Here is a 19,878-nt window from a genome sequence, read left to right as displayed (position 1 = left end):
TATATATATATATATATATATATACAGTGCTGCTTGAAAGTTTGTAAAGCCTTTAGAATTTTTTATATTTCTGCATAAATATGACACAAAACATAATCAAAATTTCACAAGTCCTGAAAGTAGACAAAGAGAACCCAAAAAAACAAGTCAGACAAAAATATGTTCTTTGTCATTTATTTATTCAGGAAAATGATACAATATTACATATCTGTGAGTGGCAAAAGTATGTGAATCTCTAGGATTGGCAGTCAATTTGAAGGTGAAATTAGAGTTCATCTGTTTTTCAGAGTTGTTTTCAATCAGTGAAATTACTATCAGGTGTCAGTGTGTACCCTGTTTTATTTAAAGAACAGGGATCTATCCGAGTCTGATCATGTTTGTGGAAGTGTATCATGGCATTGTCAAAGGAGATCTCTGAGGACCTCAGAAAAAGTGTTGCTGTTGCTCATCAGGCTAGAAAAGGTTACAAAAACCTCTCTAAAGAGTTTTGATTTCACAAATCCACAGTCAGACAGACTGTGTACAAATGGAGGAAATTCAAGACCACTGTTACCCTCCCCAATGAGTGTTCCACCAACAAAGAACACTCTAAAAGCAAGACGTGTAAAAGTCTACTAGGTTTCAAAGGACTGCAGGCTAACTTCTAAGCAACTAAAGGCCTTTCTCACATTGGCTAATGTTAATGTTTATGAGCCCATCATCAGGAGAACACTGAACAACCATGGTGTCCATGGCAGAGGTGCAAGGAGAAAGCCACTGCTCTCCAAAAAGAACATTGCTGCCCATCTGCAGTTTGCTAAAGATCATGTGGACAAGCCAGAGGAATACTGGAGAAATGTTTTGTGGATGGATAAGCCCAAAATAGAACATTTTGGTTTAAATGAGCAGCATTATGTTTGGAGAAAGAAAACAGTGCTTTCCAGCAGAAGAACCTTGTCCCATCTGTGAAACATGGTGGTGGTAGTATCATGGTTTGGGACTGTTTTGCTGCATCTGGGCCAGGACAGCTTGCCATCATTGATGGAACAATGAATTCTGAATTATACCAGCAAATTCTGAAGGAAAATGTCAGGACATCTGTCGGAGAACTGAATCTCAAGAGAAAGTGCAGCCTCTGAAATTCCTTAAAGTGAACAGAGTTGCCCAGTCTGAAATGGTGCAGGGAAGACAAAATGGCTGCAGAACGCTCCCGAGAGAGGCGGGCGCGCATCTCCACCGAGTTGAAACACACCACCAGATATGTTATAGACTGACTTGGGGCGAGAATGCTCTTCTGCTGGTTGACACATAGCCCTAGGGACTCCAAGTGACGAAGCAGTGTGTCTAAATGGCTAACTAGTGTAGCGTCTGGACCAATCAGACACACCATTTTTCATTTGATTTAACAAATAAATTATTCATTAGATTAACAAACGTTCACAGACCCCTCACCCAATAAACATACTGGGTGCCAAATTGTCTGTGAACAAAGCCCAGGACCCTGGTTACCATGGCAACCCTGACACCAGATACATTTACGACCTAATGGAATGTGAGCAGGGAAAATCACTGCATGTTCCATAGCAAGAGGAACAATGCACAGTGGAAATGGACTTTTCTACTAAATAATTCATAGGAAAACCTTTCTTTGAATGAACACACGTATCCTTCAGGTCATGGTGTATGTTGTCTTTGATATTTTTAGACTATTTTATGCATGCTTATGATGGAACCCATTCCTCTCATCTTGCCCATATGTAATCCTACCATGTTTAGTATCTATGAATTCACCTTCTGATGATCTCCACAAGCGTGTATATTATATGTTGGTACATAGGCAATATATTAGTGTCCTGAGAATCTTTAGTAATTTCGATTCAAGTTCCATTTGCAAATTACCATGCCCTCACACAAAGGGTCATAAAAACTCCCCAGTATCTCAAAACTCCCACTTGGGATACCAGCCTTTCTCATTGGACAAGCCCATCTTGAGAGGCGGGGATCTTCTCCGACCTTAAAGGCCTCACACCACGTGACCCGCCCAGAGTCGGTGGTTCTGTTCGGTTTTGAGAAGATGTGAGCTACAACGCTCCAGGACATCCTAAGTTCGTGCCAGGCTTCGGCCTTGACTTTTCCATTCACCAAGATTCTCTGACTCAAAACTGGTTCTTTTTCATCAACCAACTTCAGCAAAGATCAACTTGAACCTTTGGACTGCATCAAGCCTTTCTTTCAGACAGATGAGACGTGCAAGTATTCAAACTTAGTCTTATTAATTGACACATTAGGTATCATTTGCACCTTTTTACAAAGGTGTGTTCGCTACACTAGTGTGTCCTGTGAATGAGCTAAAATCCGCCAATCGTCCAGATAGTTGAGAATGCGCATCCCGCTCACTCTGAGGGGGGAAAGTGCGTGGGGCTAAAGCCAACTCCTAACTCCTCCCCGAACTTCCCTCTGCCCTGTATCTTGGTCTCTCATTGGCTGTAGGCCATCGCCAATGTAGTTTTCAGTCAGAAATCATTGCACACAGCGTGATTGTGAATCGCCGACAGCTCCAGATATTTAGCATGCCAAATATTTTGCGGGTGTCGGCGATTCCCTCAGATCACTCTTTGATAATTCACACTGCGTGATTGTCACTCGATCGCGTGAACGAGCACCGATTTGCCTCCGATTTCAGGCATTTGTCTGCAATTTCGCAAAACCTGTCGGCGAGTGAAAAATCGGGCTAAAATCATGCAGTGTGAACTCGGCATTAGTGCTTTCACACCTGGCCCGTTTTTTCGGAATCTGGCTCGTTTCCCCCCTTATGCCGGGCTCACACTACAGGAGTTTTAAAATCTTAACTGATTATGAAATCTGGTTGCAGCACACACATAAGGAGAATCTTTGCAGATTATCTTCCCTCAAATCTTAAATATGCACACACTACAAGATTTTAACATCGTGGCGCATCACACACTACAAGATATTATTAAGATTATCATGCCAGTGGGAGAGCCTCACGTGATCTCACGCAGCAGATCGTCATTGATATTTCAGTGATGTTTACATTTGTTAGCTAGCCTGCTAGCTGCTTTCTACACTCACCCGGTACATTCAAAACAGAGGCAATTTCACTCCAGCGCTTCTCTTTCTCCTTACGGTTGTGATACATTTTCGACACATTATACAGACAGTCGTGTTACTATAAAACGTCAATAGTTTCCTCCGTCTCCACTATCCAAAGGAGCCATACAGCAGCTGGTTTGCGGTCGTGCATTGGCTATTGTGAAATATATTACTGACGTAATCATATAGCCGTCATCATCCCGATTTAAATCCTAAATATCAAACATGTTTGATATGATCAGGGCGGCCCCGATTTGTGTGCGAGCAGATCGGGAGGTGCAAGATTCGATCGGTGAACGCCTCACATTACCAGATAATCCGCGTCAAACATCGGGACCGATCGAGGGGCTCAACAAGATTTTTGCTCCGATTCTCAGGAGGGGGAAATCGGGGCTAAATCAGGCTAAAAATCCTATAGTGTGAGCCAGGCTTTATACTTCAAAATGAACCTGTGAATGTCTGTGTGAGTACGTAGCCATTCAAAATAAAATAAAAAACAATCTACAATGTACTTCACGAAACAATTGTTGTTAATTTTTTGGTCATCGGATTATCGTGCAGTGTCAATGAAAGACACAGTTTTGACTGTCATGGTGTGTGCGTGAATGAGTGTGAAAAACTTGCTAATTGCTTCCGATCACTTATCACTTTTTCCATTTAAACTGGCTTATTCTGAATGCTGACACTGAAAATGATGCATGTGTTTTTCAGAAAGTATCGATTCATTTCTTGATTGCGTTTTGACATAGGCTGGTGCCTGAACATTTATATTTGTTAATTATCTTAAATGTATTTGCCCTGATTTGATCTGTTTTCCTGGGAACATTTTTATATTATTTTGTCATCTTTATTTTGTTTTAAGGAGTTAAAAATGGTCCTTATGATTGACATGGCAAAAAAATTCTATCACATTATTATGCCAGATAAAGTTTTGGGCGGGTTTTTGATGGATAGCCTACTGCCTGTATACATACCTTCCCTTCTTCGCGGTGATAAGCTACAGCAGTGAGGATAAAAAGGTAGATAACATAAACGATAAAGTTGAACAAGAACATCCGTTTCGCAAATCTCTCCCACTTCTCTTCAATCAGCCTGTTAAATGGCTCAATATTGAGCATCTCGAGGCGATTCTGAAATCAGATGAAATAACATGTTGCTATCAACAGCTTTTATCAAAATCAATAAAGCTTCTTTATAATGAAACATTTTGCTTTAATGAAGTAGTAAAATCTAATGCATTTAATGTCAAGTAAACAGCATGTCATCTCACAGGAATCTCACTGCCATAAACGATTATCTCCAGCGCGGAGTTCTTCTCATAGGTGTCGAGAGAGGCGAGGTCATACAGAGACGAGCACACTGGACCGTAGGCCCACTCCGTGATCTTCCGTGACAGATGTTTGCACCCCTTAAACTCCCGCTGCACGATGTGCTTTAACAGCTAGTTAACAAATGAGGAATCAAATCTGAATAATTGAATCAAGCTCTTTACAACATATGCAAATTAAAAAAGATTGACAAATATGTTTGAATATTAGTCTCCTTTCTTTTGGCAGTGCACTGATTTTAGTAATCAGCCAACAGCATCAGCATCAGCTAAAATATAGAACAAAAGCAATACAATAAATAAAAAACTTTAGGTTAAAGTAAAGGTTATGACCAGGGCTCTCAAGTTATAGGCCTAACAAAAGTTTGGAGTGAGACATCTGTTATGGGAAGAGCCACTCAAATATTTGCAGCAGCAGCCCCTCAGTCCCGCCCAATTCTCTCAAGTTTTTGCTAGCAGTTTAATTTTACCTATTGTTCATAATTGACCAGCACAAATAGAAATTATACTAATTGGTAAATCTGCTAAAACACTAAATGTCATCCAAATAAAATATTATATATATATATATATATATATACAAACATTATAACCACCATATACAGTGGGGCAAAAAAGTATTTAGTCAGCCACCAATTGTGCAGGTGCGCATGATCTGTTGAATCCATTTACACTATCCTCGGATAAGTTCTAATGTATTGCCATTGCGACTTACCTATGATGAATTTACAGCTGAGCACGAGCATTTCACGCATTGGATGCGTCAACGTCACATTTGCATATCTGAATTCCTGATTGGTTGAATGCAAATTTCAAATATTAAATGGAATGATCAAATAATGTTATTAACTGGTTAATGGCCATTTCAAATTTTCGATTCTGTTCAGAACTATAAAATTTGATTTTGTTACTGTTTCTGGTTCTGTTCCTGTCAAAATTCCGTTTGTTTCCAGTTTTCGTTTTCGTTCCTTGAACCAGTTCAAAGCCCTGTATAATAAAAATGTTTAACATATAAGCATAACATATTTTTCTTAAATATAAACATGCATGTTATATATACATAACAAATATACACAGTACACACACATATATTATGTACACACAAACTTTTATTTTGAATGTGATTAATCGCGATTAATCGTTGCCCAGCACAAATTTTTATACATTTAATTATTGTAATTTGTAGTGTCATTTATATGAGACTAATACTGGACTGGTCAATAAGAGTCTTGAAGTGCTACATTTTATTTATGGAAAAAGTAGTGACTGGCATAAATAAAGTGCACCACAAAAAAATATCTAGCATGTGTTGTGAGGTAGTCTATCGGTAATGTTTAATTGGAGTATTTTGCAGAGTCTTGGGATGCACATTGTAGCATTTGCACTTGTATATCTAGGAGGCAGTGGCGAGGAGATCTCTATTTATTCTATTATTCTATGTATGTGTATGTGTATGTGTATGTGTGTGTGTGTGTGTGTGTGTGTGTGAGAGAGAGAGAGAGAGAGAGTACACATTGATTTCAGCTTATGAATGGTGTTTTGTGTTGTAAATATTTGTTGCCTTGATGACAGGAGTAGGGGCTCCCACTTAAAGCACTGTGGCTCAAGGCCAGCCATTTTCGCCATCATAATGCGTTCCGTCCAGAGCCAAACTGTTCCTTCCTAGTTTTGGTTTTGTTCAAACCCACCATGAAGAACACCGTCTCTGCATCTGCATTTGAGTGGGGAAGCCACAGTGCTTTAAGGAGCCCCGACCCCTGTCATCAAGGCATCAAAATGTGCAACAAACACAAAAAAAAACAGAAAAAAAACCATTCATAAGCTGAAATGTGTTCTCTCTCTCTCTCTCTCTCTCTCTCTCTCTCGCTCTCTCTCTCTCACACACACACAGCTTGACATACTTGACTTGACGTACATGCTCAGGGCAAGTTCTGCAATCCTACTGTATGTGTATAGTATGTACATTGAGCACTGCTGTTCAGTTGGCTCATTTGGGGCCAAATTTATTTTTATTTTTTATACATTTGTATTTTTGAAACACATAAAACAGTTTATTTTATTTGGAAGAATTTGTCGGTCTTTTATCAGATTTACCAACTGTTATAACATCTCTAGTCCTTTCCTTAGTTTCAGGTAGCCAAAGCAAAGTTAAAGCTTCTGGTTTCAAAGAAAACAGTTCAAGAGTTTTTGACTGTATCAATAATAATTTAGCATGAATTTGGCTATATGCCCCAACATCAGCTCCCACTATCTTTGATCACAGGCAAGTGAAGTCGTCCAGGAATCGTAAAATGAAAATGCTTAAAAATATATATATTGTTAAATGAAGGGGTCACCTACAGCATTTATCAAACCTTGCTCTTCCAACATACATAATGTGTGTGTGCGCATCCATCTTTCCTAGTAACAAATGTGCTTGCACCGGGATCATGTAATTTACACGGAAACAACAACATTCTAATTTCTGATTGGTTAGTAGGTGGCATTTAACTCTGTATAACTGTAGAAACTTCCCTCTGTATGCCTGTGCCTCATCCATTATATATTGCGGGACAAGTTATCCCTTACTTCTCAGCGTGAGAAATACAAGGTGTGGCATGTGAGTGTGTGATCTTGTTGAAATGCTTGTGTCTCACGGTGAATGCGTGAGACTTGAGAGCCCTGGTTATGACTGTCACTGTAGACTACATGACTCAATGTGAATCAATGTTGTATCTGATTTAATGCCATGTGCTGAAGGGAAATACCATCTCAAATCACATGAGGACTAAACATCTACACAAAATCAGGAACATCCAAAAACAGAATGCAGAACTGACACTTAAAGAAATACGCACTGCTTCAAACGAATCACTCCTTCAAATAAATACTGGCATTTTGCAAGACATAAATTGTTCATATTCTTGGACATTCAACAATCAATCAGTAGACACCAGAAAAATTAAGGTTTACCCCCACTTTTCCTGTTTTGGCAGCTAATGTGAGTGGGGTGAGTCCTTCATTATTTTCAATTTCCTCCAGTTTAATCTTGGGGTGAAGTTGGTCGGCTTTGAATAAGATGTGGTCATACATGGCAATGACGAACTCTGTGTTTTTAGGACTGTTATCAGCTATGGATACTAGTGCGTGAAGCACCGTGTTTCCATGAGAGTCCCTCTCCCTGACATCCACTGCCTGGTATGGATTGTTCATAAGGAAGTCAACAATGTCAGGCTGATTAGTGCAAGCGGCCAGAGACAAGGGCAGCTCACCTGTGCAAAAAAGTTGTAAAAGATACAGATAAGCCTAGGCACCCACAAATGTGGGTCAGTAACAATTCATTAAGTAGAATTTGAAAAGGATATACATTTAAAATGCAGCATTTCCACTGTTTAAATTATATCAATATTGCAAAAATTTAACCATATCAATAGACCTACCAAAATAGAAGCATGTTTCTTGATTGGGCTGAAAGAATTTCCCACAGGCCTTAGCATGGACATCAGCCCCTTTTTTAACCAGCATCTGTACAAAGTTTGCACTCCTCTGTTCAATTGCAACATGGAGTGCTGTCTGACCTGCCTCAGATAGATCAGTCGATAACATTGCAAAATTAATAGGTTGGACATGTTAAATATGATCAATATTCTGTTGATTTATAAAAAATAAATTAATAATGTTAGCTAATATAAAACTAGATCTAATAATAATTATACTAATAAAAACATTATGTAAAATGAAGCTGTCTCTGACCTTTGTAGTAACTGTCTGTGTAGGCAGCATTGACAAAATCTTTTAAATCTCCCGTTTTCTCTGCAATTTCCAGCAGATGTTCAATAGTGTCATTCTCACCTTCCTTCAAATTTAAAAGTGCTTTCAGCAGAGCTGTCTTTCCATTGGACTTATCTAAATAAGTTATAAAAACAGTTGTTTCATTATTTAATAAATATTAGTCATGATAAGTTTGTGGTCAGTCAGATTTCTTTTCTTTTTAAGAAATTAATACTTTTATTCAGCAAGTACACATTAAATTGATTAAAAGTGACAGTAAAGACATGATAATGTTATAAAAGATTTATATTTCAAATAAATGCTTTTGAGCTTTTTCAGAACTGACACTTAAAGAAATACGCACTGCTTCAAACGAATCACTCCTTCAAATAAATACTGGCATTTTGCAAGACATAAATTGTTCATATTCTTGGACATTCAACAATCAATCAGTAGACACCAGAAAAATTAAGGTTTACCCCCACTTTTCCTGTTTTGGCAGCTAATGTGAGTGGGGTGAGTCCTTCATTATTTTCAATTTCCTCCAGTTTAATCTTGGGGTGAAGTTGGTCGGCTTTGAATAAGATGTGGTCATACATGGCAATGACGAACTCTGTGTTTTCAGGACTGTTATCAGCTATGGATACTAGTGCGTGAAGCACCGTGTTTCCATGAGAGTCCCTCTCCCTGACATCCACTGCCTGGTATGGATTGTTCATAAGGAAGTCAACAATGTCAGGCTGATTAGTGCAAGCGGCCAGAGACAAGGGCAGCTCACCTGTGCAAAAAAGTTGTAAAAGATACAGATAAGCCTAGGCACCCACAAATGTGGGTCAGTAACAATTCATTAAGTAGAATTTGAAAAGGATATACATTTAAAATGCAGCATTTCCACTGTTTAAATTATATCAATATTGCAAAAATTTAACCATATCAATAGACCTACCAAAATAGAAGCATGTTTCTTGATTGGGCTGAAAGAATTTCCCACAGGCCTTAGCATGGACATCAGCCCCTTTTTTAACCAGCATCTGTACAAAGTTTGCACTCCTCTGTTCAATTGCAACATGGAGTGCTGTCTGACCTGCCTCAGATAGATCAGTCGATAACATTGCAAAATTAATAGGTTGGACATGTTAAATATGATCAATATTCTGTTGATTTATAAAAAATAAATTAATAATGTTAGCTAATATAAAACTAGATCTAATAATAATTATACTAATAAAAACATTATGTAAAATGAAGCTGTCTCTGACCTTTGTAGTAACTGTCTGTGTAGGCAGCATTGACAAAATCTTTTAAATCTCCCGTTTTCTCTGCAATTTCCAGCAGATGTTCAATAGTGTCATTCTCACCTTCCTTCAAATTTAAAAGTGCTTTCAGCAGAGCTGTCTTTCCATTGGACTTATCTAAATAAGTTATAAAAACAGTTGTTTCATTATTTAATAAATATTAGTCATGATAAGTTTGTGGTCAGTCAGATTTCTTTTCTTTTTAAGAAATTAATACTTTTATTCAGCAAGTACACATTAAATTGATTAAAAGTGACAGTAAAGACATGATAATGTTATAAAAGATTTATATTTCAAATAAATGCTTTTGAGCTTTTTAATCATTAAAGAAATCCTGAAAAAAGTATCACTGTTTCCACAAAAACATTTATACAGCACAACTGTTTCAACACTGATGATAATTATAAGAAATGTTTTTTTGAGCACCAAATCAACATATTTCTAATTTCTGAAGGATCGTGTGACACTGAAGACTGGAGTAATGGCTGCTGAAAATTCAGCTTTACTATCACAGGAATAAATTACATTTTTAAATATATTAAAATAGAAAACAATCATTTTAATCTGTAATAATAATTTACAATATTAATGTTTATACTGTCTTTTTGATCAAATAAATGCAGCCTTGGTGATTATGATCATTTTCTTTCAAAAATCTTACCAAGCCCAAACTTTTGAATGGAAGTGTACTGTATATTTGTTCTTGAATACAATTACATTGAGAGTCGGTGAGCCGTTTCATGTTTTTGTGCAGGTACTCATGTAAACCATGCAGTTTAGACACATCTCCACTGGACACAGCATCAAACAGCCTCTTGAGGGTAAACCTCTCTCTGTCCTGCTGAGCTGGCTCCTCTTTCACTTTTCTGATTCCCCTGTGTGCAGAATGTATCTGATAAAGTAAGGATTTCTCACATTGTGTTTATCATACACTCTGGTGTGGTTTAAGGAGTCCCACTTACCTGTCAAAGTGTAGATTAAATTTAATTGTGTGCACAGGCTCGTCTATCTCATCCAGGTAATTAGAATCCATGGGCCTCTTGTCCTTTGAGGTGCCTTTCTTCACCTGTTTGGCCTTTGCCCTTTCCTCCTCTGTCAGGTCATCCGTCTCCAGGAAGAATGTGGGGCTGCTGTCTTTTGATTTACTCATAGTGATGTCTTCTTAGTCATACAGCAGAAGATAAAGCCTGCAAACAGTGTAAAAGTGATATCATTCACAGATACAGGGCATTAGGTTTACATTTCATACAAATAAGGTCTAGGAAATATGAGTCTGACCACAATTATCGATTTTACTTTCATACATAAATGGGACATTCTGACACTAGCTAGCTTTAAAATTAGGAATTGTGCGTTGATGATAATTCACTAAATGTTTCTTCCTTTGTGACCAGTCAAATTGATTTGTGATATAATGTAGACTAAGAGCTGCTTTTTTAAGAGTAGAAGCTGCTTCAGTGTTATAAAGGATCATCACATTGTCTTCTCATTTTAAAAACCATTAAAAGAGGAAGGGGTCACAAATGATCCAAATGGAAGCTCTGTGACATGAAGTTGAAGGAAATGCAGAACTACTGCTGTATCTCTCTTCATAAAAGCAGCTAGAATAATTATGGAGATGTGATGATATGTAGTTCTGATCATAAGACCACATATATAGGCCTATATAACCCATCTAATGGATCTGTGGTTATTTTTGGTACACAACAAATCCATTCTTAATGTAAAAACATGGATTCATTTAAAGGTCAAAATACTGTAATAGGTATTCAAAGATACAGAAGATAGAGAAACAAACAAAAAATATATGCAGGTTCAGTTTGTATGTGTAAATAGAGATGGTGGAAATCGCTGCATGCTCTACTAGACCCTTGCTAACTGAATTATTGATATCTCTTCATGCTGTTACATGCTATATGATCCCATCCAGGGAATGGGCCATGATTGTCCCATCAAGGAAATCTTTCCCTGAGAATACATGGAAATGCATTTCTGACTAAATGCAATAACTAATGCACTGGATATTCTGTACTGTAGAATATTATAACTTAGCCTCTTTGCAAAGTAAAGAAAGGGTGTCAAGGATACTAGAAATATATTTAAATCAGGAACAGAACTGAGCATATTCAGTCTGTATGTGAAAGCACTCCTCGATGGGTGAGGCAGCACAGCTTGTTAAAGACTCTAACAGATATTTGATGGACAAATTATATTAGTTAATGTTGTTTTATGCTGGATAGTCTTACTTAGTAAAGTATTATGACATGGCCTCTCTGTAAATGGGTTCAGATAACATTACAGCAGAAACTGTACATTACGCAGACACCATCTTTAGATCATCTCACTGTTATCATGTTATCAGTTTTAAAAAGACAAATGTTAACTGATCTGCACAAATATGGACTAAAGTAGATCACAAAAACATAAAAAATTAAATAAACCTAAGGCATTTGGCAGCAAAAAACAACGTTACAGGTTTTAATGTGATTTGCTACAATAGCAAAATCTGAATTTATTTAAATATTGCTGTAAACTTAAGAGTAAAGTATGAAACATTTGTACTCACCAATTAATTTCAGTTTTTTTAATCCGTTAGATGAAGCTTGATTCCTTTAGCACAATAACTTGCTCTCTCTCTCTCTCAGTGTCAGTCTCAGAGAGGAAGAGGGCAAGATGTTCTTGAAGTTGCTGAGAGCCTTACAGAAAGGCGGGTTGTATTGATTTTTTGAGTATGTTGTTACATATGTTTTGCCATGTCCACGCCTTGTAGCTCATTTGTCATCTGCTCACAATGCACTAAAAGTCATCAAACTCCTTCTTAAAATGCTTCATTTTCATCTAGCAACACTATATTCTACTACATATCTTAACTATCCAAATGATCAATTATTCATGTGCTGGAATGCATATAATATCGTACCTCTGAGCAGCACGTTTGGTTTGGAGCAGCATTCAGATCACCTACACTTGTTTGTTGAGACGGTTCTGTTGAGCAATTTCACTTTCTTAGCGTGCAGAGTTTCCTGTATGACACTGGAGGACTGTGGCAGAGTAAGGCGGTTTTGCCCCATGCATGGTGGTGTAGGTGAATACATTATGTGAACTAAATGAAACCATGCAGTCGATTCTTAATTAAGTTCTTTATTGTCACTGTACATGTACAATGAAACTTGGTGCACACCTGGTAAAGAATTTGCTCCTTTGAGGTGAAGCTGGACTGTACCTCCTTTTCCTCTTTAGAAACAAACAGAAATTAACAAACATGTGCAGCACATGAAATATACGCATAAGCTCAATTAAAACAAAAGAATGACCCCAAAAAACGTTTGAAATGTGATATATTCCAACTGTTTATTAACATTTGAAATGCCACTGAACATTTTAAATACATATTTTGTATTGTACTCAACAACAATAGTTATATAATGAGCAGTATATAACTATATATATATATATATATATAACAATATAATGAACAATAGATAAATGTGACCTGTGTTAAAAAAATGTAAATATTTTTTTAATTAAATACACTTAATTACAAAGTGTGATTATTTATACATTTTAATACAGAAAAAAAGTCCTACAAGCGTTGTAGGTCATACCATACCAGCATGGTAGGTCAGATGTCTCAGACATAGATATGTATACGTAGATGCCTCATTAGCGACCGTTTCCGTGGGCCGCTATACGTAACGCCCGTTTCACACCGCACGAGCACCCTGCTCGGTGTGAAACAGGCGTAAGCCGTCTGCCATATTCGAAGGGTCACATTGACGTAATTCACCATAACAGTAACATAAGTTAACTTACCAATGTTTCAAAACTTGTAATATTGAGTTAATACATTTAGAGTCGGAGGACATGACCCATCCATCACTGAACCTTAATGAACGGTGTGCTACTGGCCAGTAAAATAGGTAAAGAATGACATGAGTGGACACATTCAATTATAGTGGCAATAAGTATACTGGTGTTAGGCACAGTGGATTCATAGTGTTTGGACCTTATTTGCATCATCCTGTGATGCTTGTTAGATGTAGGTCTCTGTTGTGACACATCAGACACAAGCAGCACCACACGTAACTACAAGAGGGCGATACACAAACAGTTTGACCCCTAAAATCAGTCCAGCTGATCATCTGCTTCATTGTGTTTTTAAGATGAGCTTTCAATAATTACATTGTTATCCAATAATAGTGAGATAAATATGTAAATATATCACAATACCAATCATTCATAATCACTCAGAACATAGGCCTAAATTCTGAAATAAATGTCTATAGCCAACATTTAAACTTTGCACAGTTTTGCGTGCAGGTGTCTGCAAACTGTTGAAGCATTTTGATACAGTTTCCTTCTCTCAACTCAACAAATCTGTTGGTCTGTAAGTATTTTTTCTAATTTTGAGCTAACTTCAGAAGATTATATTACTTAATTGATTAAGTCTGAGTCCTCCATGTTCACTTGATCCTTTACACCAGGGATAGGCCACGTCGGTCCTGGAGTGCCGCTGTCCTGCAGAGTTTAGCTCCAACCCTGAAAAAAAAACCTCACCTGCATTTAACCTTAGTAATTCTGAAGACATTGATTAGCTTGTTCAGATGTGTTAGATTAGGCTTGGAGCTAAACTCTGCAGGACAGGGGCACTCCAGGACCGACGTTGCCTATCCTTGCTTTACCCACTGTTTTAGTTCAATTCTGTATCCATTCAATTTCCCCTATTATTGCAGCTAAAATAAATTCTTCATTATCTACTGCCGCTGTTCCTTCATCATTAAAATGTACAATCAATTAAAATGGCTTCTATTACTCCAATTCTTAAACATATTGGGGTGGATCCTAAAGATTTGAATAATTATTGGCCCATTTCCAACCTTCCTTTTATTTCAAAATTCTTGAAAGAACAGTAGCAACTCTTCAAAAGAAAAAAAAGAACTCTTAAAAAGAAAAACATCTTCAAAGTAATGACATCTATGAGCACTTTCAATCGGGCTTTAGATCTAAACATAGTATAGAAACAGCTCTTATTAAAATTACAAACAATCTTCTTCTTGCAGCTGATTCCAGCTGTCTTTCTATTTTTATTCTTTTAGATATTAGTGCTGCATTTGACACCATTAGTCATTCAGTACTATTGGATTGATTGGCTTGTATTGAGGTAGTTGATAATGAACTACTTTGTTTTTCATCTTATTTAAATGACAGAAAACAGTTTGTAGAGATTAAGAATGTTCAATCAAGTCCCATTTCAGTTACTCAGTGTTCCACAGGGGTCAGTGTCCCCCTTTTATTTTTCATATTCTGAGCCGGTTGAACATCGATACAAATATGTGATGATTCAAGTCGGTTGAGATGTTAAACGAATTGCTATGCATTTGAGGGTGGGAATTTATACGAATGTATCTCTGAGGGGAACTGACTGTCTTCATTAAAGTTTAGATAGTATTTTCTTTTCATCTCTTCTCTGTATAATACTTTTATAGTTGTGTTAATAAGTGCAGTGCTGCTTTGTTTACAGCAGTAACCAAGGAAATGCTGTATTGCTGCTGTTCCAGAAGTGCCTCCTGCTGTCAGAAAGTGAATCTGCGTCTCATTCAACCAGTCTGCTGTGTTTTGTGCAGATGTTTTATGTAGTATAGTTTCACAAAACTAGTTAGAGCATTCAGTTTTTGTTTAAAATGTAAAATTATACAATCTAATTTAGATTAAAAAACGACTCATGCTGCATCTTTGTTTGGACTGTGATTCAAATGAAGTGGTTGCTTCTAATTTTGAATGGAAAGAGCACAGACAAAGCCTTAGTTTGATTAAATGAAGAGATGTATTTTTGTCTTATTTAATTATTTGATTTGGGGTTTGTTTAAAAATTTCAGTTTAGTTTTGTTATTTGACATATTTCAATTTCACAAAGAAATGTGCAGCATTTTGTCCAAGCAATAAAAGGACACCTTTTCATTTATAATTTGTCTTAAATCTCATTTTGTTTGAAAAAATCATATCATGAAATGAGCCCTCCGGAGGAGCCTGCCAAGAGTAAGCTCGACTCCTGGTATTTTAGATCTTCTCGCCGGCTAGCTGATTTGAGGGCATCGGTCCCCTTCTTCCCCGATGTCCATGAACAGCTCGTGAAGACCCTGGGCTCGGACATCAGCCTCCCGTCTAAGCAGTGCAGGACCACCGCCCAGCTCGCTAACAAGGCCTACGCAGTAGATGGTGAGGCGGCGTCAGCACTGCATACCATGGCGGTGCTGCAGGTGATTCAGGCGAAGAGTTGCGGAGGGCGGAGCCCTCACACCGGATGCCGTTAATGACCTATGCGTGGCGACAGACTTTGCTTTGATGGCCATGAAGCGCGCAGCTCAGGCAATCGGTAAGGTGATGGGTTTTATGGTCATACTTCAGAGGCATCTATGGTTGAACCTAGCTGACCTCAAAGACGCGGACCATAAAATTCTGCTTAATGCCCAGGTGACTGACTCCGGCCTCTTCAGTGATGCCGTGGAGTCCATCATTGAGTGCTTCGCGCCAAGGCAATGAGCCACGTGATCCCGAGGCATGCTTTCCAGCAGCAGACTGCGAGATCCCAGTCTTCATCGGCGCACGGTCCAGCGCAGAGGAGGGACACCAGGCCACAGCCGCTACTATGACTGCTGCTGCCCCTCGCCAGGAGGCGGATGTGTGGAGGAAGGTGTGGGGACCGGGGAAGAGGCGCCACGGCCAGCGGAGGAGCCCGTGCCTCGACTCCTGCCTGCCTCCAGTTGCTAAGCCGTCGTCCTGACAGCCCGGAGAGGAGGGAGGAGTGCAAGAGCAGCCCTGCCCCCAAGCGCCGCAAGCTGTCCCAAAATTGTTTGTTTGATAAACATGTGTTCAATAAAAATGCAGATATTCGCACAAAAAGTGCTTTTCCCTCCTCACTCAGTCGATGTGGCTATGCTCGCCCCACCTCAGAACGGTGCAGAGCCGTCGCCCCAGCGGCGCCACGGCCTGCGGAGAAGCCCATGCCTCGACTCCTGCCTGCCTCCAGCTGCCAAGCCGTCATCCTGACAGCCCGGAGAGGAGGGAGGAGTGCGAGAGCAGCCCTGCCCCCAAGCGCCGCAAGCTGTCCCAAAATTGTTTGTTTGATAAACATGTGTTCAATAAAAATGCAGATATTCGCACAAAAAGTGCTTTTCCCTCCTCACTCAGTCGATGTGGCTCTGCTCGCCCCACCTCAGAGCGGTGCAGAGCCGTCGCCCCAGCGGCGCCACGGCCAGCGGAGAAGCCCATGCCTCGACTCCTGCCTGCCTCCAGCTGCCAAGCCGTCATCCTGACAGCCCGGAGAGGAGGGAGGAGTGCGAGAGCAGCCTTGCCCCCAAGCGCCGCAAGCTGTCCCAAAATTGTTTGTTTGATAAACGTGTTCAATAAAAATGCAGACATTCGCACAAAACGAGCTTTTCCCTCCTCACTCAGTCGATGTGGCGCTGCTCACCCCACCTCAGAATGGTGCAGAGCCGTCCCCCACACCGCCACGCCACTCGCCGGCACATCCAACGACCAAGCTGCTAAAGCCGCTATGTCAGTTCCTGAGCGCGTGGGAAGTTATTCCGGGAATCTCGCCCTGGATACTCGGTATGATAGAGCGTGGGTATACCCTTCAATTCAGACACAGACCACCCCGTTTCAATGGCGTGGTGCAGTCTCTAACATTGCCTCGAAATGCCCCGGTTCTGAGACAAGAGGTATGCAGCCTGCTCGAAAAAGGAGCGATAGAGTGAGTCCCTCCGAGCGAGCTGGAGAGCAGGTTTTTCTGCTGCTATTTCATCGTACCCAAGAAAGATGGGGGACTCTGCTCGATCCTAGATCTCAAGCCTATCAACAGAGCGCTTTGCAAGTGTCCGTTCAGGATGATAACGCTGAAACAGATCCTGCCGCAAATTCACCCCAGGCACTGGTTTGCGTTTGTGGATTTAAAGGACGTGTACTTTCACATTCAGATAGCACCGCGTCACAAACGCTTTCTTAGGTTTGCTTTCGAGGGCGCGGCGTACCAGTACTCTGTGCTGGTTTTAGCCCCACACACTTTCTCAAAGTGCATGGATGCAGCACTTTCCCTAGGGCTATGTGTCAATATGCAGAAGAGTATTCTCGCCCCAAGTCAGTCTATAAAATATCTGGGGGTGTGTTTGCCATTTTGTCTTCCCTGCGCCATTTCAGACTGGGCAACTCTGTTCACTTGAAGGAATTTCAGAGACTGCTGGGACTAACGGCAGCTGTATCAGGTTTACTACACATGCGTCAGCTGCAGTTATGGTTGAAATATCGAGTCCCTTGGATGGTGGCGACTTCAGGCAATTTGCGCATTGCTTGGTGACGTTGCACGTTGTGGTCATGACGGACGCATCAACTCACGGCTGGGGAGCAGTGTGCAAGGGCATGCCGGCCTTGGGGCTGTGGGCAGAACCCCAGAGCCGGTGGCACATAAACCGATTGGAGCTGGAAGCAGTGTTCTTAGCTCTAAAGGTTTTTTGACTGCAGCTGTAACAGCGGCATGTACTGATTCGCATCAACAACATCTTTGGTCTCGTACATAAATCACCAAGGAGGTGTGCACTCCAGGGCGCTGTACAAGCAGGCAGCGAATCTCCTGCGGTGGGCGGACCGTCACTTTATCTCCATCAGAGCAGCGCACATCCCCGGTCTCCTGAACCGTGGGGCGGACATGCTTTCGAGGAAAGGGATTCCTCAAGGAGAGTGGAGGTTGCACCCATCAGTTCGGATTATTTGGACCCGCTACGGAAGAGCAGAGGTGGATTTGTTTGCGATGAGCGATAATACGCATTGCCCGCTGTTCTTCTCTCTGTCTCACTTTCCGCTGGAAGGGGATGCTCTGACGTCGCCTTGGCCAGCAGCCAGACTGTACGTGTTTCCCCTGATCAAGATATTGCCACTGGTGTTATGCAAGATCAGAGAGGAGGGGGCTTCAGTGATACTCGTGGCCCCAAGCTGGCCGAACCAACCTTGGTTCCCGGACCTGACAGAGCTGCTGGTGATGCTGCCCTGGCCGATCCCTATCAGGATGCTCATATCGACCCGGCTGCTTGCTCCGTGTTTTCTACAGTACAGGCTGGATAGTGGATCTCTACCGTCAACTCTGAAAGTCTATGTGGCCACTATTGCCTCATTTCGTTCCCCGCTGGGCGGGTAATCGATCAGTAGGCATGTGCTGGTGTTGAGATTTCTTAAGGGGTAAGGAGATTGCATCCCCTGCATCCGCCTTCAGCCCCACCCTGGGACCAAGAGGTGGTGTTAATAGCTCTTTCACAGCCATCATTCGAGCCTCGAACTGCACTCCTTTTTGCCCTTGCTTCGGCTAAGCGCATAGGGGATTTACATGCATTTTCTGTGGACAGCGATTGTATTCGCTTTGGACCCGATGACTGCAGCATCATTCTCCGGCCGAGACCGTGTACGTGCCTAAATCCTGATCTACTCCCTTCAGAGCGCAAACTGTTTCGCTCTCTGCCCTGTCTTCTGAGTCATCGACCTTGCGTGATGTGGACGTTCAGATTTCGATGTGCCCCGTCAGGGCTTTGAGGACTTACATTGACCGTTCGGCCAGCTTTCGGCAGTCTGACCAGCTTTTCGTGTGCTATGGGGTGGTTGTACGAAGGGCCGGGCTGTGTCAAAACAGAGACTTTCCCACTGGATTGTGGATGCTATCACGGCTGCTAATACGAGCCAAGCTATTGCCTCCTCCTTGCCATGGTCAAGAGGTATGTCGATTCAAGATGTATGCTTTGCTTTAGTCTTCTCAGAATACCCTCGCCATGTTTTACAAGCTGGACATTCAGTCCTTAGCTTCCCAAGTACTGTCGGTGAGTGCTTGATTCACGTTATGCTACCTATATTCGTGTGTGTTATCTGCACTGCATTTTATACTGCCTCTTGAGCTCGTTAGTATTTGCATGCGATTTGCATACTTTGCGACAATTGGCCAGTCAATTGGACTGGCGTGAGCCAATAGGACTTCAGGAAAGGTTGGAAGGGAAGGAGTTCTCATAGCAGAGAAACCTTCGCAATGTTTTGTTCCTGCTCTCAGGGAACCGAGGTTACGACAGTAACCGGAGACATTTTTCAGTTACATTGGCTTCCTGTACAGTATCGCCTTCATTACAAAATTTTGTTGCTCCCCAACAAAATGTTACATGTTGGTTCTGTTTAGTTCCGTTTTGGTTTTGGCCCTGTCCACACGAACATGTGTATTTTCAAAACCACAGCTTTTTCTATTCGGTTTGGCTGTTTGTCCACACGCAAACACAGTATCAGGTCACTGAAACCGAAACTTATTGAAAACTCCTGCCAGGGTGAAGATTTTCAGAAACTCCGGTTGCAGTGTTGTCGTGTAGCCAGTGAAACCGCAGATTTTGGCTT

The 19,878-nt window shown here is 40.7% G+C and overlaps 1 protein-coding gene across 1 annotated transcript in view; it reads right to left on the bottom strand.

The window, feature by feature from the left end:
- LOC107553569 (transient receptor potential cation channel subfamily V member 1-like) overlaps positions 1-12,108 on the bottom strand; it is a 16,314-nt gene extending 4,206 nt beyond the window's left edge. Inside the window, exons 1-8 of the mRNA XM_016235839.1 lie at positions 12,032-12,108; positions 10,428-10,652; positions 10,183-10,340; positions 9,430-9,582; positions 9,117-9,254; positions 8,650-8,948; positions 4,364-4,534; positions 4,068-4,223 (exon numbers count right to left, since the gene is read on the bottom strand). Coding sequence (XP_016091325.1) covers positions 4,068-4,223; positions 4,364-4,534; positions 8,650-8,948; positions 9,117-9,254; positions 9,430-9,582; positions 10,183-10,340; positions 10,428-10,615 — 1,263 coding nt within the window. The 5' untranslated portion in view covers positions 10,616-10,652; positions 12,032-12,108. The remainder of the gene's footprint in view (positions 1-4,067; positions 4,224-4,363; positions 4,535-8,649; positions 8,949-9,116; positions 9,255-9,429; positions 9,583-10,182; positions 10,341-10,427; positions 10,653-12,031) is intronic.
- Between the last annotated feature and the right edge of the window lie 7,770 nt (positions 12,109-19,878).

Source organism: Sinocyclocheilus grahami, unplaced genomic scaffold (assembly GCF_001515645.1).
Source record: "Sinocyclocheilus grahami isolate Dianchi unplaced genomic scaffold, SAMN03320097.WGS_v1.1 scaffold475.1, whole genome shotgun sequence".
Taxonomy (NCBI): Eukaryota; Metazoa; Chordata; class Actinopteri; order Cypriniformes; family Cyprinidae; genus Sinocyclocheilus; species Sinocyclocheilus grahami.
This window is presented reverse-complemented; position numbering and strand designations above follow the sequence as displayed.